Source organism: Oncorhynchus mykiss, chromosome 8 (genome assembly GCF_057628025.1).
Source record: "Oncorhynchus mykiss isolate SJ-2025 chromosome 8, ASM5762802v1, whole genome shotgun sequence".
Lineage (NCBI taxonomy): Eukaryota > Metazoa > Chordata > Actinopteri > Salmoniformes > Salmonidae > Oncorhynchus > Oncorhynchus mykiss.
Genome location: NC_143029.1, coordinates 19,475,582 through 19,501,567, shown reverse-complemented (window position 1 = coordinate 19,501,567; position 25,986 = coordinate 19,475,582). Strand labels below are relative to the sequence as shown.

Here is a 25,986-nt window from a genome sequence, read left to right as displayed (position 1 = left end):
AACTGAATACAAATAATGTGCTATGATTTCAAAATATTCACAGGTCTAATAGCCAAATAATAGTGAGTAAATATCATTTTTATTACTCTTGCAGACGACATATATCTGTCATAGGAAGTTGCATAAAAGCAAAACTGACAGGTGTGCAGAGACTGAACACTGTGACGTCAATTATTTCTTTTGGCCTCCAATCGGTGTGGATGTCCTGCGTTACAGATGTTGTGCGCTCCCTGCGCAGTGTTATCATGATACGGACAAAAGGCCTTTAGCACCGCATGTTTTTTAAAGAAGCAAAGGTGCTCACCTGTGATTCGAGATGATTGGATATGAAACAATATGATGCTTTTTCTTTTGCGTTATATGTTTTTTTGTGTTGAAATACGGGCCTCTCATCCGTCGTGAAAATAGCTGAGAGGGATGCCATTTAACTGCGTAAACATAATGGCTTTGGCTAAGCATCATCGACTCATTACGTGTGTGCTGCTGTTCTGTATAGTGACTAGCATTCAAACCCGGTTCTCTCAAACAGACTTGAAATCTAAAATATCGGGGGTGGAGGAGCTCTTAGAGGAATTCCGCAAGCAGCTCCAACAGGACCAGACGTATACCAGGGAGGAGGAAGAGGGAGTGGACGTCTGTCTGGCTGATTTCAACGCCGTAGAGGAGCACATCATCCGAGCGACTGCCTCCATTGAGCAGGGAGCCACCTTCCTCTCGGCTCCTGACCGGGTGTACAGTTGGAAAGACTGTCTCCATGCCTGCTGTGCAGACCCTCACTGCACTGTGGCGGTGGTCCAGGAGGACATGAGACAATCGGACGACAGCCTCAGCTGCTATTTGTTCAGCTGCACCTATAGAAATAAAAACGTTTGTTCATTCGCAGCACAGGCAGGGTTTAGCACCTACAGTCGGGCTCACAATACAACAGGACACCTCATCTCCTCCAGTGGCAATGGAGATGTGAACAAATTGGTCAATCTGATTAGGAGACCCGAGGAAAACCCTAGAGTTGACGATGGCACTCAAATGCCGGGTGAGGTTCTGTCTGCTGTTAATTATATTGAATATAAATCACAGGTTTTCAATAAGATACAATATAAATGCATGTGTATTGCTTATGACAAATCATTCATAATACATAACTGGTTGCTGGTAATTCTGTTCTCACAACCACTAGCAATTAATAATTTGCTATTGCCCCCTGCTTCTAACATGAGATTTAATCTGAGTGAGTCCAGGTGTGTTTGACAAGGTTAGTTCTGACTGGGCTGTTTCCAGACATGGACGAGCCGCCCCGCAGTAATGCTGGCCAGGATGTAGTTATCCAGCTGCCCACTGACTGTGCGGTACTGGACGGCCGGGACAGTGTGGACGACTATGGGGTCACCCACTACGAATGGGCGCTGGTGAAGGGTGAACCGGCCATCAACATGAAGGTAAACACTAACACTGAAGAGTGCACTGAAAACAATGAAGCAGGTGTCATTGGTTAAAAATGTGAGGCAGGTAGCCTAGCAATTTAGAGGCTATCCAGCAGCCGGAGCGTGGCCCGGGTCTGCCCAAAAAATTGCCGGCAAGTGAGCTGGCAATTGGAGGGTTGTTGGTTTCAAATCCTAGATGCCATCGCCTGCCGGTGTGCCCTTGAGCAAGGCACTTAACCCCCAACAACAACAGCTCCACGGGCGACCAGTTGCTGGTAACCTCCTCTCCAACCGGTATGCATGTGTGTCCTGTCTGAAGATGGATGACGAGGAGGAGACCTGTCTGACGATTGTGGCACGTTTTGTGAGAATGGAGATGCCAGACTAGTAAATTGGGCTAACAAACAGAAGTTAGGTTTTGTAGAAATGCCATCAGTGCATGTTCTGCAAACAATACAGTGGATGAAGGCGCGGCATGAGCGTGGTGAACAGATAGACGTGGTTATGGACAGCGAGGAAGAAGGAGAAGAGCTGAGTGGAGGGAAGATGTGTGTTGAGGAAGAATGGTGCCAAGTACAACAAACCGTACTCTGCTGTCTCTGATGGCTCCATAATTGAACCTGACGAAATGAGGATGAATATCTGCGATGGCAGGTGTGAAGAACTCTGAGTCTGGGACTCAGATGGTCATGCAAAGGATGATTCTGGCCCAGTAGGAGCGAGATTTTGTGGGGAAGTTGATCCCTGCCTTTTGGCTGACCCATATGTAGTCTCAGGCTGGGTAGAAAACAAATTGGCTACTGTTAAATCGGTGAAGGTAGCTTGAAGTAGACTTGTGATGATTTAAAGTCTTTCTTCCACCTAGAGGGAGCGGGCGCTTCGTGTCACACGCCTCGTGACAAGACCTGTGACTTGCTTTGCTCTCCAGAGCAGGGCGCCTTTGAACAGAGTGGTTACTGGGGTGGTGTTAAGTGTTGAGGTGGAGTTACTGAAATGGAATATTCCCTGTGTGTGATGCCCGCTGTTTGGTGCGACGCAGACCCGGTGGCGAGCGTGGTGGAACTGAGAAGACACTGTCTGTCCTTTTGGGTTTTGAAGCAGAGCCTTTACCTGAGAAAGCCATGTTAGTATATGTCAGTTATCCATTGATAGCATTTATGCCGAACCCACTAATGTATTTCAGACGCCAAGCTTATGGTCATGTTGCAGTGGTGTGTAGGAGGGAGATTCCGAGATGTGAGCAGTATGCAATGGGAGGGCATGGGACAAAGGAATATGTAGTATTGGTGGAAAAAACAGTGTGTGCCAATGTTGCTGGGGATCAGAAATGCCTGGTGTGAGAGAGACAAGTTGAGGTTGCCAGTGTCAGAGTAGAACAGAAGGTGTCGCATACTGAGGCAGTGAAGAGAGTAGAGGATGATGGGTAAAGGGTGAGTAGTAGGCCTAAGCCGATACAGAGTGGTATGGCTTCTTAGCATTCATTGCCATGGTTATCAACTGTACTGCAGAATCACAGAGAATAGATGATGTGGTGGCAGCTGCAAAGACTTGGGTGTACAAGTATTACTGCAGAAGTTACAAGGTGTGTTGAACGAAAGTAGTGGAATGGGTATTTTTTTTAATTTAAAAGCGAGTAAGGGGTTTGTTGGTGCAATTTTTCCCCTTTTCATTTTTGTATCACAAAATGTAACGAGGTCGACCATACACTCCCGCTCAGTAGATGGCGACATGCACAAACAAATGTGCCAAAGCCATGATACCAAAGAAGACGTGTACTTCTGAGGGCTTGGGATGAAGCAGAAGTCACGTTTCGGTTGGACCTTGTGTACAATTGACCAATAAAGTGATCTTCATCTTCATCTTAAAAGATGGGAAAACAGAGTTTAGAAGAAAAACGTTCTCCTCAGAGTTGTAATCTCGAACGTCATAATGTTGCACTGTAGGTAGCTCTGACATGGTAGGTCTGAGAATCACGGCTGTCTCTTTGTTATAAAGTGAGCCATACACTTGAGGTATAGAGTATGGATGCTGTGTTTGCAATAGAATACTGAGGTGTAGGCTAGGCTATAAAACAGCTCTAATTTAGAACACACACAGTTAGCAACTAACCTGATGTGTTTAGTTAGTCATGTGTAGTTAGTCAACATGGATGTTTGCATGGTGCAACCAGAGATCCATGATACATTGCTGCATATATGCAGATAAGAGGTTATTATATCCCAACCTGACCCAGGGACAAGAGCCCTATTGTGGGCTAAGAAGTGATGTGAGTTTTTAGTTATTGTGGAAAACTCGTCATAAACATGACTCTCTTAACAAACTTGGCTCTGATAAATGCTTTGTGTCGTTATGACATGGCGTCCATGAAACCAGCCCAATGTTTCCAGTAGACTGTGTCTTTGCTTTCTGTCTAACATTTGATCCCTTTACCTCTGTAGGTGACCCAGCCAGGGTTACTGAAAATCAGTGATCTACAGGAGGGTTCCTTTACCTTCCAGATGACTGTCACAGACACCGCGGGACAGAAGAGCTCAGACAATGTCACTGTGACAGTGCTGGCTCCAGAACACCAAGCTGAAGGTGACAAACACTTCAATCGCCTCTCTCACTGAAAGATATTACCAGCCAGATGTGCCTCATGTTCATCTATCATTAATTAGTGGATCTCGCTTCATTTCTGGCTAACATCAATAGCAATGTTTTGTTGTTGTGGTAAAATGTATTTGTGCTTTTCTGTGATCCTGTTGCCTGTAATGAGTACGAATGCATTACAGACAATGAACTTTGCACTGCAATTAAATCCTTGCCTCCATGGATTGAATCCATTGGATAATGAAAGCGAGTCTGCTATTTAGTGCTCAAACGAATTGAGCAGTGCTCCCCTAGTCAAATGTCTGGCTGCCTGATATGGCCATATCCATATGAGCAGGCAGGGAATAATTGTAATCTATTCACTGCATTGAGGGGCCATGGATGAGATATGCACATATGGATGAGATAAGAAACTCAGTCTGGCGTTCAACTTACTCTTGAAAGTTGTAATAGTAGACAGCACAAGGTGCAATTTTGAAATAGAGACCTATTTAAACTTGTTAGAAATGTCCATATCAACTAGCCCATGTCAGCTAACGTTTTTCAGCTAGGTGTTTTAGCCCATTTTGTTGTAATGTTTGAGTCAACGAAATATCACATGAACACACACAAGACATGACAAAATGTGTAGAATTGCAGGAAATGAGCTTTAAAACTTGTCTGGAGCTGTAGATCACTGTCACAAGGCCTATATAAGATGTGTCTAAACCTATAAACCATGAATATCCTCAAAGACAGATGTTACAGTAACGTAATGGGAACAATATACTATTATTATCCATTTTTTTCTGTCTTATCCCGAATTCCAACAAACATAAGATGGGTGAACTATTGAATACACAGAACAGCACTTTAACAAAGCATCCATAGGAAGGCTTTCAAGTATACCTGGGGACTGTCATACCATGACGGGAAGCAGAATTGTCCAGAACGCTCTGACGAGGATTTCTGCCAGAGCTGTGAGTCACTCAGTCTGTCTTCCTCACATGGATAGCCACAGGGAGGCAGGAGCTCCTGGAAATGGTTGACTTCACTGTAAAAATAAAGGTTAACCCTGGGAATTGGCCTACATGGATAGGGCTAAATTGAAATGTTTCTTAAAGAATAAATAGGAAAAGCATATGCATAACCATGGTAGCAATAGAAAGGGAATAGTTTGGAGATAATGGGGAAATTATTAGACCAAAGGAGAGGACACAACAGTTCACATGACGCAAGTGTGCATTTTACATTTACTGTACTTTTTTCCCACATTTGTTGATAATGAAATCTTCTGGGTACATTCAGTAAGATGATAAGACAGTTCCTGGAAAATGTGGGATAGGTGCAACATAAGACCAAAAAATGACAAGGGTTTGAGTGAGAGGACAAACTGGTGTCTCTATGTGGCCTCTCCACAGTGTGCACAGTTCCTAAGTCATTTCAATGCATTTTATGACTCAAAGAAGAGTTTTCAACTCTAATTTTATTTTTTGAGCTCTCCTAGCTGTGCCGTTGAGGAACGAGAGCAAGCACACTTGTAGTTGCTTCGTTTGGAACACAACCCTGCATCCTCCACCATCACATGATTGTTTACGCAATTCCCCAAAACTTTCCATTATAAATTGCAATCTGGATCAGGTGGGCATCATTTGAAAGCTTGTTTTGTTGCCAACATGACTAGCTAAGTTATACAATACAATCTTACAGTGTTAGGCTTTCACAGGGCAATTCAGAGAAACAGGTCATCATTTTGGTGCACATAGAACGAAGTCATGCATGCATTCAGGTGCGTGCATTCAGGTGCGTGCATTCAGGTGCGTGCATTCAGGTGCATGTTCTGCGGCAAATTTTCTTCACAATAAACAAACAGGCTCATTCTGTTCAGAACAACCCAGTATGACGACATGTCATATTGTAACTGTACATCAAACATAGTGATCATAAACGTTGACACTGTATATGACATGACTTTTATGATTTGGAGATGTGAAGAGCATATTTGGAATCAAGGGTGGTCTGGCTTGCTTGTATGACATCAAAGCAGTATTTATTATAATCCTCAACATCTCATCTTTCAAAATACATGGAGTCATCTTAATTTACAGCATTTCCCTCAGACCAAAACAAAGTTGCCCTACTACCGAGAGGGATGTGGATAACTTGTCGCGAGAGGTGTTCAAGTTCAGAACATCTGTCACTCAAAACCCACACAGCAGCTGTCAGTCAAAACCCATGTTCCCGTACAGCCACTGCATTCCAATTTAAGCTCTTATTAGTGCCTAAATCTGCCATTTTCAACCTGTACAGTGCCTTGCGAAAGTATTCGGCCCCCTTGAACTTTGCGACCTTTTGCCACATTTCAGGCTTCAAACATAAAGATATAAAACTGTATTTTTTTGTGAAGAATCAACAACAAGTGGGACACAATCATGAAGTGGAACGACATTTATTGGATATTTAAAACTTTTTTAACAAATCAAAAACTGAAAAATTGGGCGTGCAAAATTATTCAGCCCCCTTAAGTTAATACTTTGTAGCGCCACCTTTTGCTGCGATTACAGCTGTAAGTCGCTTGGGGTATGTCTCTATCAGTTTTGCACATCGAGAGACTGACATTTTTTCCCATTCCTCCTTGCAAAACAGCTCGAGCTCAGTGAGGTTGGATGGAGAGCATTTGTGAACAGCAGTTTTCAGTTCTTTCCACAGATTCTCGATTGGATTCAGGTCTGGACTTTGACTTGGCCATTCTAACACCTGGATATGTTTATTTTTGAACCATTCCATTGTAGATTTTGCTTTATGTTTTGGATCATTGTCTTGTTGGAAGACAAATATCCGTCCCAGTCTCAGGTCTTTTGCAGACTCCATCAGGTTTTCTTCCAGAATGGTCCTGTATTTGGCGCCATCCATCTTCCCATCAATTTTAACCATCTTCCCTGTCCCTGCTGAAGAAAAGCAGGCCCAAACCATGATGCTGCCACCACCATGTTTGACAGTGGGGATGGTGTGTTCAGCTGTGTTGCTTTTACGCCAAACATAACGTTTTGCATTGTTGCCAAAAAGTTCAATTTTGGTTTCATCTGACCAGAGCACCTTCTTCCACATGTTTGGTGTGTCTCCCAGGTGGCTTGTGGCAAACTTTAAACTACACTTTTTATGGATATCTTTAAGAAATGGCTTTCTTCTTGCCACTCTTCCATAAGGCCAGATTTGTGCAATATACGACTGATTGTTGTCCTATGGACAGAGTCTCCCACCTCAGCTGTAGATCTCTGCAGTTCATCCAGAGTGATCATGGGCCTCTTGGCTGCATCTCTGATCAGTCTTCTCCTTGTATGAGCTGAAAGTTTAGAGGGACGGCCAGGTCTTGGTAGATTTGCAGTGGTCTGATTCTCCTTCCATTTCAATATTATCGCTTGCACAGTGCTCCTTGGGATGTTTAAAGCTTGGGAAATCTTTTTGTATCCAAATCCGGCTTTAAACTTCTTCACAACAGTATCTCGGACATGCCTGGTGTGTTCCTTGTTCTTCATGATGCTCTCTGCGCTTTTAACGGACCTCTGAGACTATCACAGTGCAGGTGCATTTATACGGAGACTTGATTACACACAGGTGGATTGTATTTATCCTCATTAGTCATTTAGGTCAACATTGGATAATTCAGAGATCCTCACTGAACTTCTGGAGTGAGTTTGCTGCACTGAAAGTAAAGGGGCTGAATAATTTTGCACGCCCAATTTTTCAGTTTTTGATTTGTTAAAACATTTCGAAATATCCAATAAATGTCGTTCCACTTCATGATTGTGTCCCACTTGTTGTTGATTCTTCACAAAAAAATACAGTTTTATATCTTTATGTTTGAAGCCTGAAATGTGGCAAAAGGTCGCAAAGTTCAAGGGGGCCGAATACTTTCGCAAGGCACTGTATATATGGATACCAGTGTAAAGGGCTACATAAATGAAACGTTGATCATATTGTAATATAATAATACAAATAATAATAAAATAGAGGGCTGTAGGTTTCCTGTGTGGACTTGCGTGTACTAGGTTGGATTGTAGTTTTCAACTGGATCGTACTAAGATGGAGTGTAGTTTGAGACTTGAGTGTACTAGGATGGATTTGTATGGATGCTGTACAGTCTGGAATATCAGAGCAAGGAGGGCTGCAGTAAATTAATGATGAGCAGGTGAATGTGTGTTAATACTGTGTCTGAGAGCCCAAGATGACCCTACCCTGTCCTCTACAGTTGATGGGAACAGGAAGGCAATGACCCACCCTGCAAGTCTACCCAGCCCACACAAGCCTGTGGCCCAGCCAGAGGAGACTGAGGACCACTCCATGGCCCAGGGTGGACCCAGGAAGACCATGGAGGAGGCCAGACCAACTCCACCACAAGCCCCACAGACTCCACAGTCTGGTGACTGGAGCAAGGCAGTGCCCCGAGTCCTACCACTGCCAAGTCACAGTGAACAGGAGAGCCCTGTCCATCAAGGTGCTGTCATTGTGTAGCTATTATCTAGCTAGCTATTGTGTATTTACTACCTAGCTAGCTATAACCCAGTAGGCAATTCCATGCACATCAAAACACCATATAAACAGATTTAAACACAAATCTGTAATGGTTAACATGAACTACAACTGTGAAGGAATTAAATCCATTTGGCATGTCTGCACATCATTCTGGTTGGCCAGAGTTTTGTCTGTGCTAGCGGAGAGCGGAAGGTTCTTTGTGTGACAGTAAGTGCAGAGAGAGGCAGATTCTCCCCTGCAGGCAGCCATTGAGCCTCCCCCCACCACCAAACACACAAAGCTGATCTGGAAACTTTGGGGCAAAGCAGAATGCAGGCCACAGGGGCACTGTGAGACATGAAGGGCTGGGACAGGAGTGAGCCTGACAGGGGTCCTTCATTCCCATGTACCCCCTGAGCGGTGGAGCAAAGCACTCCTCTGTCCTCTGATCCCTGGGTTAGGCTAGCCTGAGACAGATGAGGCAAGGTACTTCTCATTTTACCTTATCACAGACCACCTGCCAAAATCTCTCCCTCCACCTCTCTATGTTCCACCTGACCAAATCACTCCCTCCCTCTCTCTATGTTCCACCTGAACAAATCTCTCCCTCTCTCTATGTTCTACCTAACCAAATCTCTCCCTCTCTCTGTTTCACCTGACAAAATCTCTCCCTCTCTCTATGTTCTACCTAACCAAATTTCTCCCTCTCTCTATGTTTCACCTGACCAAATCTCTCCCTCTCTTTGCTCTCTCTATGTTTCACCTGACCAAATCTCTCCCTCTCTATATGTTCTACCTAACCAAATCTCTCCCTCTCTCTATGTTTCACCTGACCAAATCTCTCCCTCTCTTTGCTCTCTCTATGTTCCACCAGACCAAATCTCTCCCTCTCTCTGTCCCAGCAGAGCCCTGTGCAGAGCCCCCTGCTGTGGGGCCATGTAAAGGCATCTTCCCACGCTGGTTCTATGACCCTGTGGCTGAAGAGTGCAAGCACTTCATCTACAGAGGCTGCAAGGGCAACCACAACAACTTCCTGCAGGTGGCAGACTGCGTCAATGAATGTATAAAAAAAACAGGTGGGATTTTGCTAGTAGAGTACATTTTTGAAGAATTATCTGGATTCTGATGTGCATCATCATTACATATTGTATGAGGTGTATAGAATATAGGAATAGAATTATGCAAATGAATAATGGAAACAAAATTATTCAGGTCCCGCTAACAAGCAAACGACATTGGCACCTCCCCCCACCACCAAACACACAGAGACAGGTACATTTAATTATCTTGTGATAATTACTCCTGAACATGATCATTCATGACCTTAATACAATCTCTCACCTGTTTCAGTCTTACCCAGTACATTTCCTGCGGAGGCCCCTAAAGTGACAATGAAGTGGCCAGAGATCAAACCACTACCAGAGCGTGACATGCTCCCAATATCCAAACCACATTCAGTAATGGGAGGACACCCAGGGCCTGAGTCTGGTCTGTTCAGCACCTGCTGCTTATCTGTTGATCTTTATTACAAAGGCTGTTTTGAATTCAAATTAACATTTTACCTACACACTGAAGAAGGCTGTAAAACCGAAACGTCTGTATGCTATCCCTGATGCAGTGAAAATAATTAAAACATTGAATAACGAAGGAACCTTTATGCAACATCTTCTTGAGTCCAAACCCATTACATCCCTTTGTTTGTCTGAATTGGCGGGTTTTACGCACCAGCCAAGCTTCTGGGAGAGCGCCATGATTCTCTTCTGATCTGTTCTTCATCCTTATCAACTTATTAAAACTCTGTAATATTATGTTATACATGCAGAAATACAGATCGTATATGACAGTGTCTGTGACTTGTCTTTCTCTCTCTCTTCTCCCATGCAGGTGCTATACTGCCATTGGCTCTAGGCCTGATCATCACGGCTTTGCTGCTGCTCATGATTGGCTGTCGCCTGCGGTTGGTCCGCCACAAGCTGAAGAAGGCCCGACCCCTCACCACTGAGGAGTCTGATTACCTCATCAATGGCATGTACCTGTAGCAGCATAGACAGGGATGAATGCTCCACAGAACTAGAATGAGAGGTTCCAAGTCCCTTCAATTCATTCTATTTATATGGGAAACCCCAACACTGTCAGTCAACTGTTGGCCAGGTGGAGTCTTCATGATTACCGAACAAACTTTCTACATCACGACTGTGTACGACTTCTTCAGGTGCACTCGATTTAGATAACTCGACGTGCGAGGTAGGCGGCGATCACTCTTTGGAATGGTCTCAAAAGTGCAAACTCTACCCACACAGCACTCCAGGTGAGATAAATCAAACACAGCTTTTAACAGGAAATACATGTTTTTGCCACTTTTGTACACTCACTTAGTGTACAAACTGATGGTTGTCTGCACTTAGGTTTGGAAAGAGATGCTTTCCTTTTTTCTTTCATGATTTCTTTCACCCTTAAAGATGTTATTTTAATATTACAACAAAATGTCAAAGTCATGGATGTATATTTTCGTGGAGATATATAGTACTTCATCCATTATGTAATACTCTTGCCACTGTTGTGCTATGATGCTGTATATCTATTAGACTTGGCGTAGAATTACAATTTTTACCAGACTATTTTGAAATATGGAGATAGCGAGATATGTAATTTATTGTAAATTCCAATCATTACTGAAAATGATTTTGTTATAAAACCAAGTAATTCCAGAAAAGCCCATATCAAGCCATAAAGCATTCTAGGATGTGTCTGATATGGTATGTTGTTTTTCTTTATCATCTATGTAGTTTCAATGTTGATGTGTAGATAGATGTATCTCAAAAGTCTGTATGCACACAGTTTGTGTGAGATAGTAAAGTTAACTCTTGATCAATATGTCTTGTGATTCTGTGCCAAAGGCTTAGGAGTATTTTAAATTGGTAAGAGATGCAATCTGAATATACAATGTGGATTCTTCCATCTCTGTTCAGCTATTATATTCCACCTTTTGCCACTCCTGTCATTTGCCGAAGATGTGGCAAGAAGTGGAACGTTAGCTAAAAAGTCTGGTACACAGACTAAATTCTTCCTGCTCTACCATATATTTTTAGAATGGCTAGGAAATGGCAGTATAGAAGCCGTCTTCAACAGCATAGACAGCTTGTAGCAATAAACACTCCATAGCACAAAAACATAAGCATATTTTTATTTTCATTTTTGCCATTCCAGAAATTGTGAAAGCCATAGCTCATCCAATATTCAATTTTTTTAAACAGACATTCAATCGCTTTGCATTAAAATGTATTTTGGCAACGCACCGGCTACCTTGTTTCACACACACACACACACATATATATATATATATATAATATATGTATGGCTCTGCTTTGTTTAGTGTCGGCAATCAGTAAAGCTTGCAGTCTTGTCATGGACACCAGAGGCAGCACACAATAAATCATGGGGGAAATCACAACCCTGAATGTGTGCACGTGTTCACATGTGTGTATACACACTCACTCCCATATGTAGTTGGACAGTGAAACTAACATTTTAAATGTGGCTCTGTACTTCAGCATTTTGGATTTGAGATCAAATGTTTCATATGAGGCAACATTATAGAATGTCACTGTTTATTTTAGGGTGTTCTCATATTTGTTTTACTAGTTTAGAAAGGAAAGCACTATGTATCTTGTCCCCCATTTAAAGAAGTCATAAGTATTTGGACAAATGGGCTTATAGTAGTCAAAAGTTGAGTATAATTCTTAACGCTTGACTACATCAAGCTTGTGACTCTACAAACCTGTGATGCATTTGCAGGTTGTTTTGGTTATGTTTTGACCAATAGAAACTGAATGAAGAATGTCATTTTCATTCAAAGTGAGTAATGAAGCTGTTTCTGAACCCTTCTGAATGAATCATGAATAATGAGTGAGAAGGTTACAAAGGCTGCAACAAAACAAAACATGCTAATCTCTCCCCATTACCAATAACAGAGGTTATAATTTAGGGGTCTTTGTACCTGTAAACTTCTCACTCATCACTATTCACAATTTGTTCAAGATCACCCATAACATCCACATGAATGTAGAATTGTTAAGAAACATCTTCTATTCTTACAATAAATGACTCATAAATAACCCAATACATCATTGCCCATTCACTTCCTATTAGGCGACGACGCTGATATATGTTAGCAGAGCAGCAGTACAGATATCTACAGTCAGATCTTCAGATGCACTCTAAAGTAAGTGGCTGAATAATCTCTTCATCTCAGGCTTTCCTCATCAGAACAGTCTTTACACTCAGCTTTGTTTGGAGCTGAAATGCATTATTGTGAAATGGTTGATTTGCAAATCAAGATGTAACCACAAAAACTAAATCTTGCAGCAAATCAAAAGGAAAATTCACAACCAAAAAAATGCAGGCCAATATATATATATTTTAAACAACACTCGACACATTCTTCTGTTCAATCTCCAGCAGTCGTTATTCTGACCTCAGGGGTTATTCCTCAGCATGATACTCTAGTTAAAGGAGAAAAAACAAAATCACCATGGTTTGTTGTTTTCAAAGAAATCCAATGGCTGTTGTTGGAACCCAAAGTAGTCTCCTCCAGGTTCACATTGAAATGTGGAATATGGACAGTCTGTCACCTCAAAGTTCATCCCTGTGAGAAAGAGGCAAAACATTAAGAAATGGACATAAAGAGGAAATACACTATGTCAAATCATATCCACCTCCTCTTGTCATGCAACCATAGGTTAGAGTTAGACACTTCCATGCACAAACTGTTATAGAATGCCCCACACCATGTGCAAAATCCAAATGTCCCTATGGTTATTTGATTTCTCCATCTCTTCAGATTTAACCAATGAAGAACTAGTATATTATGCAGTAGGGGTGAGTGGGGTAAGTTGAACCATTTTTTACATTCAGCATTACTCTGTCAAGGGGAATATAGTATTCTTTCTAACAAAGATATATATCTAGATATATTTCAGGATGAGGTTTCCCTGGAAATAATCAGCATATGTAAACAAAACAGTTCTGAAAACATTGCTTGTTCTTTTAGCACAACTTACCATAGATATGGGGTTAATTCTGTACTGAATAAAATATTACCACTACCTTTTAAAAAAAAACTCTTTATTTCCCAAACGCAATTCAACACAATTGCTTTTTTGTCTTTTAATAATTTTAAGCATATTTTAAACACAGGCTTATATTCTACCTCATATCTTAGTGATAATGCCTTGCATTAAACCTGGGAAGTAAACACTTCAATCTGCTCAACTTTCCCCAAGGAAAACGTTTTGACTATATTAGCCCACACAGCTACAAGGATTGACTGTCATGCTATGTTTAGGACCTCATATTGTAGCTTATATAGACCCCATCTGATGTATAGATTGTTAGGGGTGTCATGATGCTTGCATCTAAACCAGTGTAGGTAATAAATAAAACTAAGGAATTAGACATTTTTGGACCTAACATGCTTACCACTTTTTCCATGTGGTTTCTTCCTTCAGACTCCATGAAATTATGACCTGTCCTAAATATTTGGTCAAATTATACATTTTGTGTATGGTTTCCTTAGAAACAAGGGTGACTCAACTTACCCCACGCTTTCCTATAATGAGGCTAAATGTCACTTCCCCTCAAGAACAAGGATGATACTTCTTGCATGAGAGCATGTCAATTGTATCATTGCTAAATACCAACCATCAAACATATCAAATAGTATTTACATGAGATTTCAACTCTGAGAATCCATTGATATAATTCCAAAGTATCCACACATGGTTTGTTTCACACCACACGTGCTTAGCTGAACAGCTTTAATAGCATACAAAACAAAAATGTGCAGCCAGTTGCCATAGTATGGAAGAATCAAATAACGATGACAAGCAGGAAACTCAGCCCCATGATGTACTCCAGGCCACACCATTTCACCGTTGCCCACTGTGTGAAGGAGAGAGAGGGGAGAGAGTAGGAAGTCACTTCCACCTGGACCACTGCTTCTCTTTGTCTGTTAAAGGCACGTAAATCACCCCCATCAGGGGCTTCATCTTGGTGCTGCCGTCCTCCAGCTTGTCGTACTGCTCCAGCATCTGGTTCCCTCCAGCCGGCCCCACGGGCAGAATCAGCCTGCCGCCTGGCTTCAGCTGGTCCAGGAGCTGGGAGAGGAGATTTAAGGACACTCACTGGGTCAGAATAAGATACCCTCCAAGGCAAAACATTTCAAATTTCCCACCCCATCAGACTAGTCTTCTCAGACATGCTGTTCACATTAAAGGGCGGCTGAAATGACTGATTTAGCCCCGATTTCAATCCTGACTTACTGAGAACAAGATTTACAGTTGAAGTCGGAAGTTAACATACACCTTAGCCAAATACATTGAAATGCAGTTTCACAATTCCTGACATTTAATCCTAGTAAAAATTCCCTGTTTTAGGTCAGTTAAGATTACCACTATATTTTAAGAATGTGAAATGTCAGAATATTAGTTGAGAGAATTATTTATTTCAGCTTTTATTTTTTTCATCACATTCCCAGTGGGTCAGAAGTTTACATACACTCCATTACTATTTGGTAGCATTGCCTTTAAATTGTTTAACTTGCGGGGAACGTTTTGGTTGGCCTTCCACAAGCTTCCCACAATAAGTTGGGTGGATTTTGGCCCATTCCTCCTGACAGACCTGATGTAACTGAGTCAGGTTTGTAGGCCTCCTTGCTCACAGACGCTTTTTAATTTCTGCCCACAAATGTTTGTTTATAGGATTGAGGTCAGGGCTTTGTGATGGCCACTACAATACCTTGACTTTGTTGTCCTTAGTCCATTTTGCCACAACTTTGGAAGTATGCTTGGGGTCATTGTCCATTTGGAAGACCCATTTGCGACCAAGCTTTAACTTCCTGACTGATGTCTTGAGATATTGCTTCAATATATCCACATCATTTTCCAACCTCATGATGGCATCTATTTTGTGAAGTGCACCAGTCCCCCCTGCAGCAAAGCACCCCCACAACATGATGCTGCCACCCCTGTGCTTCACGGTTAGGATGGTGTTTTTCGGCTTGCAAGCCTCCCCCCTTTTCCTCCAAACATAATGATGGTCATTATTGCCAAACAGTTCTATTTTTGTTTCATCAGACCAGAGGACATTTCTCCAAAAAGTACCATCTTTGTCCCCATGTGCAGTTGCAAACCATAGTCTGGCTTTTTTATGGCGGTTTTGGAGCAGTGGCTTCTTCCTTGCTGAGCGGCCTTTCAGGTTATGTCAATATAGGACTTCTTTTTTCTGTGAATATAGATACTTTTGTACCGGTTTCCTCCAGCATCTTCACATGGTCCTTTGCTGTTGTTCTGGGATTCATTTGCACTTTTTGCAACAAAGTACATTCATCTCTAGGAGACAGAATGCGTCTCCTACCTGAGCGGTATGACGGCTGCGTGGTCCCATGGTGTTTAAACTTGCGTACTATTGTTTGTACAGATGAAATTGCTCCCAAGGATGAACCAGACTTGTGGGAGGTCTACAATTTTTTTTCTGATGTCTTGCCTGATTTCTTTTGATTTTCCCATGATGTCAAGCAAAGAGGCACAGTTTGAGGGTAGGCCTTGAAATACATCCACAGGTACACCTCCAATTGACTCAAATGATGTCAATTAGCCTATCAGAAGCTTCTAACGCCATGACATTATTTTCTGGAATTTTCCAAGCTGTTTAAACACACAGTCAACTTAGTGTATGTAAACGTATCACCCACTGGAATTGTGATACAGTGAATTATAAGTAAAATAATCTGTCTGTAAACAATTGTTGGAAAAAATGGCACTGTGATAGACTGTATCCAGTTTGCTGAGTAGAGTGTTGGAAGCTATTTTGTAGATGACGTCACCGAAGTCGAGGATCGGTAGAATAGTCAGTTTTACTAGGGTAAGTTTGGCGGAGTGAGTGAAGGAGGCTTTGTTGCGAAATAGAAAGCCGATTCTAGATTTGATTTTTGATTGGAGATGTTTAATATGAGTCTGGAAGGAGAGTTGACAGTCTAGCCAGACACCTAGGGATTTATAGTTGTCCACATATTCTAGATCGGAACCGTCCAGGGTGGTGATGCTGGTCGGGTGTGGGCAGCGAACGGTTGAAAAGCATGCATTTGGTTTTACTAGCATTTAAGAGCAGTTGGAGGCCACGGAAGGAGTGTTGTATGGCATTGAAGCTCGTTTGGAGGTTAGTTAGCACAGTGTCCAAAGAATGGCCAGAAGAATACTGAATGGTGTCATCTGCGTAGAGGTGGATCAGGGAAAGGTAATAAGGTGGATCATACCCTTATCTTGCAAATATCAGTTTTAGACGAGACTGACTTTATGACAAAAATGATCCTACCGTAAATTAATAGGCAGAGCGTTTAATTGCTTAAATCACTGAACAGGCGCATATTATAGAAAGGCTTCTATTTGAGCCAGGCCTCTATTTCCTTAATGTCCAGAGCTTTTGCTTATTTGCATAGTTAATTGTTTCCTTCCAGCATTTGAATCCATTTCTTCATTTCCTGCACTAATGTGTTATCATTTACACACCGTGTCACGTTTCTTTTGGGTTAGTATGCCTCCATAAAATTGTATTTTCAGTAGTTCTTATTTTCACCACTAGAGGGTGATCTGGCAATTTCTATTGTTCTGTACTCCCAAAATTGTTGACTGTTTTTGTGCGTGCCAGTTAGATAGCAGTTCTCAGCCAATGGCAAGCAGTTTATTACTGGCTATAAAAAGGGATGATAGCCATAATTTTTTTATTTAATGCAACAAATCAAACCTCGTAAACAATTCATGGTAATCTTGTAAACAATTTATTTAGACCAAGCGTTGATTTACACATTGTAGTAAATTTCGACAGTAGAAGTGTTTTTCCGACTCATATCGATACCACCGTTTTGAAACAGAAAAGTTGGTTTTCCACTCAGTCGCTCTTTAACATGCAATGTCTAGCCTGAGTAGCTACAACTAAATAGACCAGGGGACTGTTTGACAAAATAGCACAGTATAGAGCACACCAACATTCCCTGAGACTGACTGACCAAAGCCCACAATCACAAATTTACATGTTTCATCTAACAGAGTTAGTCAGTGCTGTTGTTGATCTCTACTCTGAACACAGCATTCCTAAGGATGGTGGATTTAGGTGATGTGGCTTCTATTAGCCGGGACCCCTTTGATTCCTTCAATTGTGTTTTTCTGTGGTTTGGGAACTTACTGCTTGTGGCACGTTGGGTGCTGCCGCGCCCACGTGGATGGCATCATAAGGCGCCTCCTCTGGATGGCCCATCCGCCCGTCTCCCACTGGAACACAACAAACAGTCACCAGCTGTCACTCACATGCTGCCAGCCACCCCGCAGTGCCAACATTATAGCTGCCAAGCAGGCCGCACACTGAGAAGCAGAATGCCAGGGCACACAGCAGAGCTGTGAGATGACGGCTCGGCCTCATCTCTGGCCTATGAGGCTAATGCTGGTTGACTGCAGGGCACGCTCATTGACTGCAGGGCACGCTGGTTGACTGCAGGGCAGGCGAAAGCAGATACTCTCCTTTCAATAATTCAGCAGAGTGCTGCACCCACATCAATTAAGCTGCTTTGTGTTGCTCTCCCAAGGAATGACCAATATTCATTAGACTCCTTTGAAACATTCCTTATTTTACAGTCAGTGCATCGCCAACCCTGTTTTAAGCTTATACAGTGTCTAGTGGAAGTCTACATTTTAAAGTAGATTTAAGTCAGAGAAGGTTTGAATAATGCTGCCCATCAATGATTCTCAACCAAATTGACTGATGTTTTTGACAAAATCAATGGATATATGTTGCCCTAAGAGTTGTGCAAGGTTGGTAGAATCTTATTCTAAATGATTAAGAGCTCTAATGGCTGCCAATGGTTCTTCCACCAAGTGTTAACTATAGGGTGTGGAAGCATATGCAAGCAATACATCTTCATTTTGTATTAACTTGGAACCTTTTTCACTTTGAAAAAATGTGGAGTAGGTTGTGTAGATCGGAAGGACAAATATCAAATAGAATCCCTTTTTAGAATAAGGCAGCAAAATGTGAAGACTATACAAAGGGGTGTGTAGGCTTTCACTAGTGATTATTTTATATTTAACTGACACATTTGTACAATACATATTAATAACCCAACAATACAAGTCACCAAATTAGAGAGAAAAATGTCCATCTTGCTTTGTTGCTTTTGGGACTTACCTATTAGTTTGACTCGACCAGATGTTATCAAGCTGGGGTCATCTTTCTTTACATTGTTAATAGAATCATCTACCAGTTCCTTGATGTGGTCAATTCCTATCACCTTGCCTTTGGGACCTACCTGTTAAATACAATAAATTAGGAAGGTCTGTGCCATCAAACATGACACAGAACCCAAAATATCCCCAAAACCTGAAATGGACAATTTACCAACTGTCCCACCAGAATACATTACCTAATATGTTATGCGTTTACCCATCATCATGTGTAGCTCACCATTCGTGCAAAGCATGCAGATAGGATTCCACTGCCAGACCCAACATCCAGAGCTTTGGCCCCATCATACAGCTGATCATGCAGTAGCTCCAACGCATAGGCGTGCTGGGGGAGAGATCAACATACAACTGCATCAGCACTGTACTTGTAAACCTCTGGGTATTGCTCAGTTGGTATAAATGATAAGAGCAAGGCGATCAATGTTTGATACGCAACAATTTAAACAAATATTAAAAGTAAAAGCTAGACCTACCATGTGTGGCGCACTGATGGTTGCTTGATAGCCTTTGGGTGCAAAGTGAGGGATAGTTAGTTACTAACATTCACCAATGGCTGGGTTATTGAATTTGCACTACACTACTTTATTATACTACAAGAAATAGGCACACACCTATTGACTGTGGGGAGTCCATGTAGGGGTTGCTTCTGGAGAAATGGCCTCGGTCTGTGGCCAACATGACTTCATAGACCTTGTCTGACTTGATGATCCCATTTTCTGAGGACACAGGAAAACAGTGTGATTCTCCACAGTGGACAATGGAGAGTCACAGACTCACAAACACTGCAGTGCCTTCAGAGTAGACTAATCCCCCCACAGGAGGCTCCACTGACAACTGGTACAAACACTAGGAAGTGCCCGCGACAGCCGGTGCTGCTGCTCTCATTAATACTCCCCCAGACCCCGGGCCCCAACCTTACCACTATGTTGCTCAGTGGTCACAAGGATACATTACACCTGCATTCCCAACAGTTTTAGATGAACAAGTAAGAATTCTGTCCCTTTAACTTTTTGCACATTTTGTTATGTTACAATCTTATTCTAAAACCTTACTAAAACCTTACCAACCTTACTCAACACACTCTACACACATAATGACAAAGCAAAAACTGGTTTGTAGAAATGTTTGCAAATGTGTAAAAAAAAAACAGAAATACCTTATTTACATAACTATTGAGACCCTTTGCTATGAAACTCAAAATTGAGCTCAGGTGCATCCTGTTTCCATTGATCATCCTTGAGATGTTTCTACAACTTAATTGGAGTCCACCTGTAGTAAATTAAATTGATTGGACATGATTTGGAAAGGCACATACCTGTCTATATAAGGTCCCACAGTTGACAGCGCATGTCAGACAAAAACCAAGCCTTGAGGTCAAAGGAATTGTCTGTAGGATTGTGTTAAGGCACAGATCTTGGGGAAGGTACCAAAACATTTCTGCAGCATTGAAGGTCCCCAGGAACACGGTGGCCCCCATCATTCTTAAATGGAAGAAGTCTGGAACCAACAAGACTCTTCCTAGAGCTGGCTGAACCGGCCAAACTAGGCAATTCGGGGAGAAGGGCCTTGGTCAGGGAAGTGGCCAAGAACCCGATGGTCACTGACAGAGCTCCTCTGTGGAGATGAGAGAAACTCTGCAGCACTCCACCACAGGCCTTTATGGTAGAGTGGCCAGACGGAAGCCACTCCTCAGTAAAAAGCACATGACAGCCCGCTTGGAGTTTGCCAAAAGGTGCCTTGACCATGAAAAACAAGATTCTCTGATCTGATGAAACCAAGATTGTAGTCTTTGGCCTAAATGCCAAGCGTCACATCTGGAGGAAACCTGGCACCATCCCTATGGTGACGCATGGTGGTGTCAACATCATGCTGTGGATATGTTTTTCAAAGGCAGGGACTGGGACACTAGTCAGGATCGAGGGTAAGATGAACAAAGCAAAGTACTGAGCAATCCTTGATGAAAACCTGCTTCAGCACGCTCAGGACCTCAGACTGGGGCGAAGGCTCACCTTCCAACAGGACAACGACCCTGAGCACATAGCCAAGACAGCAAGTCTCCGAATGTCCTTGAGTGGCCCAGCCTGAGCCCGGACTTGAACCCGATCAAACATCTTTGGAGAGACATTAAAATAGCATTGTGCAGCGACGCTCTCCATCCAGCCTGACCGAGCCTGAGAGGACCTGCAGAGAAAAATGGGAGAAACTCCCCAAATACAGGTGTTCCGAGCTTGAAGCATCATACCCAAGAAGATTCAAGGCTGTAATGACTGCCAAAGGTGCTTCAACAAAGTACTGAGTAAAGGGTCTTGAATAATTATGAAATGTGATATCAGTTTTATAAATTTACAAAAATGTCTAAACCTGTTTTTTGCTTTGTCATTATGGGGTATTGTGTGTCGACTGAGAGGGAAAAACAATCATTTTTAGAATAAGGCTGTAACGTAACAAAATGTGGAAAAGGTGAAGGGGTCTGAATACTTTCCGAATGCACTGTATATGCACACAATCGGCTAGTAGGTTCATGTTATGTTTTTTTATTCACTTGAAAGACCAACTCTTACAAAAACGTCATGTTCTGAACCCACGGTGTGTGAAAATCATTGTTTAGCTTAGAGAAACCCTGGAGGATACAAAGAACACTAAAGTCAGGAATTAGCATGCATCGTGAGTTTGACCCGTTTAAATCCGGCTTAGGCTAACTTAAGGTTTGCAGCTGGTGAGTAGACCTAAATGGGTCAGCATGCACATAACAGGGGAGGATGGGTGTTGCTAAAAATTTACCCAGAACTCAGCTTTTGGGAATAAAATATTCCACCACTTCAGCATCACATTTTACCCCATGTTTATGTATCCCTGGATGCAGTGTTGTGCATGTTATGTTCTCAACATGAAATGTGTCCCCTTTTATGTCTATACAATATCACAAATGTAAACAAGGAACAATAAGGTGCATGTAAACCCAAAGGGATTTTGGCAAAACCAGCCCTAGTACCAAAGTATCTGCTGCAGTGCTTTGCTGGACACTGACTGTGTAAATATAGCCAACTAGATATGCTTGCCAAATCATGTTGGACACAAATATAGGCAAGCCAACCAGCTGCTCTCTGCAGTCTGCACCAAGTCTTCAGGAGATCTCTCGTTTTTTAACAAAAATATCTTCCTATTAAATGGGTGATTTTGAGCAATATGTTATTATCTATTAGATTTCAATCTAAATCAGCTAACTTTCAATGAGCTAATCCACTTCCTTACTGTATGGCACACACACAAGAAAACAGACAGACATTCGAAAAACAAATGTTAGCTGGTTCACAGCAAGATTAACTACCACAGTGGTGTGTCAGGTGTGACTACAAATTGAATGAAATATTGCACAACTACCTAGGAGTGCGGAGTGTGACCAGTAGTAGTAGTCTGTTGTTATAACAACAGGGTGTGATCATGCCTCTCTCCCAAGGAATGGCACATCCTAGCTTGTTCGCAAACTACTACACTACTGTCCATCTTCGCTTCTGTTGTAAAAACATAGACATATATACACAGTCGAACTTCCCATGTATGTAGTTAGTAGGCTAGCTCACTAATAAACGGTTTCAGGATTCACATTTCTCCACATATGCCATACATATCCCATGAACTGGCTAGCTAGCAAATTAGCTGTTTCTTTTTTGGTTCCGCAACACTGCTGTTGTAGGTAACAGCAGGTAACTAGCGTTAGCTACTACCAAGCCAAAAGAGGTTGGGGAAAACAATAATGTACATTATTGCATTGGTGGCATATAAAATATCGGAAGCTCTATAAATACGACTGCCTTGAATTAAATGAAGCCACTAGTTACTGTTAACACGCAATTATTAACTAGTATACTGTGCTGACAGGTGCAGATTTGCCAACACCCGCCTGATATTACTGTAGCGTGACTACAGAGGAACACATTGGCTGTGGTAACTAATGGAAACAGTGTGGTGTCCCAACGGTTAGCTAACGCGGTAAAAACTTTAGTAGCCTCCCATTTCTAGCCTAGCCCGACCGTTGCCACCATGCTTTGGAGAAAGCAGCAATTCTTCTTTCCCCATTAGATCTCTAAACCAAAATGATTAATTATCCACTTTATATAATGAGTAAACTTACTGCGAAGGTTGTTTACAAGCTCTGCGTGGCTGGCTCCTCCTGATTTCCAGGCCATTATTACACACACTGCGGAGCAGGTAGAGAGCCTCTGTCAGTGCCGCGCCTGCGCCAACTCCTTTGCCTACGAAACTGACAACCTCCTAAAAAGATGGAGGGGAAACGTCACGCGACATAACTCGCAGTGTGCAGCTTTTTCCACACGGTTAGTCCCTGAATAAATTGTGTTGACATATTAGTTAAAAAATACGATATTTAATATTTAATTTGTTTTTTTTTGACGACTCAGAAATGATTGCCGGAGCATGTAGCTATCTTCCACGTTCACCCACTAGAGGGGCGTGAGAACTTAACTCATTAATGAATTAGTGACGTGTTTACAAGGCGTTTAACGTTTACTTTAGTTGAGTTTGTCCTAATGGGCCACCATATGAGACCTGGCGGGATTCAGGAAAATTCATGTTAAGGGGACTTGTTTTAATTTAAAAATTAAACAGAAGTACAAGTAGCTACGTTTAAGATTATTATGATGGAGGGTATCAATGCAAAGTACGTGTCACAGAAAATCAGTAAAACGAGATGGAGACCGGTCTCATCTTCGTCTTTACAGCAACCAGACATCTTTGCTACTGGGTCTTGGGATAACGAGGTGGGTTTGCTAGCTAGCCAAACCGCTAACTTTACCGTTAACTAGCTACTGTCGGTACTGTCAACACATAACGTTAGTTTGCTTTATTATTCTCTGTAAATAATAACAAACATGTCACTTTACTTCCCTACATTGCAGAAGCCCAGTGTGCTGCCACTAATGTTAGGGCAATTTGTGCATAGCTAACGTTAGCTACTAGCTAACTAGTATACTTAGCTACCATCAATCAGCTGTTGAATATATATTTTTGTCTGATTGAATACATCTCTTTTTAAGGACAACAAAATTTCCATTTGGTCCATCGGGGAGAATGGGATCTCCGGTTTGGACGATGAATTTGAGGGAGACCCCCAATTAGTATGTGAACACAAACATAATGGGGATGTTTTGGATCTTCAAGTAAGTTTATCAACTAGGTCTAGGATATTAGACTGACATTGTTGTACTTGGTCCTCATTTTCAAAATATAATGCCATAATTGAATGTCAATCTTACACTTTTAGTTTCTGGATCAAGACAGAATTGTAACAGCATCATCGACTGGAGCAGTGATCATCTTTCGGCATCACCACAACAGCCAGGTATGGATGTTATTTCACAAGACATCATCATAATGAAGATACACCAACAATCATGGATACACAATTACAAATGTCAAGGTAGCTTGTGGAGGACCTTGTGTTCAATAGCACCTGTATTCTCTTCTCAACAGACACTGTCTGTTTCTCAATTGTGGGAAAGAGCACATCATTATCCCTGCGACAACGCTCCATGTACTGGAATTGTGTGTAACAGCCCTGAGATTGTCACGGTTGGGGAAGATGGAAGGATCATCCTCTTCAGAGCGGACCAGGAAGGAGTGCTGCGCACTATAGGTCTGAGAATGAAACAATACTTTAGTAACAATACCTCATAGACAATTGAATTCTCCCCGGGCAGTGGACATTGTTTTCATCAAGGTTGCATTTTGAACTTGCAATGGCCTACATGCTAATTTCCAAAAGTCATGAACTGGAACTTCAAATAAAATCCCACCCTTTAGCCAAGATAATGCTGACAAACTATTTTTTTCTTAATTGTCAGAAAATGCTGATAGTAGCACAATCCATGATGTGACTTTCCTAAGGACTACGGAGATCCTTACTGTCAATTCAATTGGCCAGCTCAAAATATGGGACTTCAGGCAGCAGGGCAATGAACCATCGCAGATTCTTTCACTGTAAGCTGTTTAAATATTTGAAGAGCGAATGCAAATCAGTTTTTCTGGTCCTACAAGTTTGTTGTGTAATGTCCTTTATGTATTTTGTTTTGCCTGCAAGAACTGGGGACAGAGTCCCACTGCATTGTGTGGACAGGCACCCCAACCAACAACACATTGTGGCCACAGGGGGGCAGGATGGCATGCTCTGTATCTGGGATGTGAGACAAGGCAACATGCCCTTTTCACTTATGGAGGCACACTCTGCTGAAAGTAAGATATTTATGGAAGTAATTTATTTACTAAAACAGCAAGTCTATCTTTGGTTCACAGGTTAACTGTTTTTTTTGTGCTCAGTGTGGGAGGTCCATTTTCATCCATCAAACCCAGACCACCTGTTCTCATGCTCAGAAGATGGATCACTATTGCATTGGGAGACTTCCTCAAATTCAGACACACCATCCTTCTTACAAGGCAAGTCATCAGAAAGATGTTTTAAAGGCTCACAGAGCAGGATGGTTGTGTTTATTGCCAAATGGTAGTATTTGAAATATCAACATGTTTATTTGGCAGGATAACATTATTGTAACACCAATCATTCATCATCCGAATTTGACTTTTTCTGTTCACCAGGTGGACGGAACACAAGCATAGTTTCGCGCAGTGCAATAGCCCCAGCAGGTGGGAACCAGTCCCTCATCAGTTCCTGGCTCACTGGAGACTCAAGTAAGGGACGCCTTGAGACCACTCACATGCTGCCCAGCCAGACCCTGTCTGTGAACAGTCTGGATGTGCTGGGACAATGCTTGGTGTGTGGAACGGACGGAGAGGCTATTTATGTCAACAGACGGGTCCCAATTTAGAAAAACGTTTTGCTATTAACATTAATAGACATGCTGGCTGGACTTAATTTACCTTTAACTGATTGTTAAAATCTGTTTTCAGTAAAAGGTCTCACTTCTGAGGATTAGATAACCTCAATCATGTGAAATTGTTTTTGATAGTCCTAAAGGAGTTTGAAGAAATTGTAATCATACAGAGGTCTTTTATTACCACTCAAATATTACTCTTGTACAGGAAATTGTGCTCTGCTTGATTTGTGGGGAAGTCATATTGGTTGTGTTCATGTCATTTAACTCCGGTGTTTTGAAATAAAATGTCTGCATAAAAATATGTTCTCTCTTATCCAATTATGTGTCACTTTTCATAACAGACAA

The 25,986-nt window shown here is 42.0% G+C and overlaps 3 protein-coding genes across 6 annotated transcripts; 2 read left to right on the top strand and 1 right to left on the bottom strand.

The window, feature by feature from the left end:
• The first annotated feature begins 150 nt into the window (after window positions 1–150).
• Window positions 151–11,795, top strand: LOC110529537 (low-density lipoprotein receptor-related protein 11). 2 transcript variants are annotated; one of them, XM_021611790.3, is made up of 8 exons: window positions 151–1,033; window positions 1,279–1,436; window positions 3,860–4,001; window positions 8,242–8,487; window positions 9,410–9,580; window positions 9,717–9,776; window positions 9,855–9,992; window positions 10,389–11,795. In XM_021611790.3, exons 1-8 carry the CDS (start codon window positions 418–420, stop codon window positions 10,541–10,543), a joined length of 1,686 nt encoding a protein of 561 aa, XP_021467465.2. In that variant the 5' UTR covers window positions 151–417; the 3' UTR covers window positions 10,544–11,795. The 2 variants fall into 2 exon arrangements, with proteins under 2 accessions (XP_021467465.2, XP_090098870.1); XM_090242744.1 differs by lacking the exons at window positions 151–1,033; window positions 1,279–1,436 and adding an exon at window positions 3,177–3,378.
• Window positions 11,675–23,274, bottom strand: LOC110529539 (protein-L-isoaspartate(D-aspartate) O-methyltransferase). 3 transcript variants are annotated; one of them, XM_021611794.3, is made up of 8 exons: window positions 22,926–23,274; window positions 19,405–19,509; window positions 19,267–19,298; window positions 19,014–19,118; window positions 18,738–18,858; window positions 17,742–17,827; window positions 14,490–14,659; window positions 11,675–13,149 (listed from the first exon to the last, which is right to left on the bottom strand). In XM_021611794.3, the coding sequence occupies exons 1-8, from the start codon at window positions 22,978–22,980 to the stop codon at window positions 13,137–13,139; spliced, it is 687 nt and encodes a 228-aa protein (XP_021467469.1). In that variant the 5' UTR covers window positions 22,981–23,274; the 3' UTR covers window positions 11,675–13,136. The 3 variants fall into 3 exon arrangements, with proteins under 3 accessions (XP_021467469.1, XP_090098872.1, XP_090098871.1); XM_090242746.1 differs by having other exon boundaries at window positions 14,436–14,659; window positions 22,926–23,271; XM_090242745.1 differs by lacking the exon at window positions 11,675–13,149 and having other exon boundaries at window positions 14,286–14,659; window positions 22,926–23,271.
• Window positions 23,254–25,940, top strand: LOC110529538 (nucleoporin Nup43). The gene is made up of 8 exons (XM_021611793.3): window positions 23,254–23,571; window positions 23,848–23,970; window positions 24,075–24,152; window positions 24,284–24,446; window positions 24,655–24,790; window positions 24,891–25,042; window positions 25,127–25,243; window positions 25,403–25,940. Exons 1-8 carry the CDS (start codon window positions 23,449–23,451, stop codon window positions 25,630–25,632), a joined length of 1,122 nt encoding a protein of 373 aa, XP_021467468.1. The 5' UTR covers window positions 23,254–23,448; the 3' UTR covers window positions 25,633–25,940.
• The last annotated feature ends 46 nt before the right edge of the window (window positions 25,941–25,986 follow it).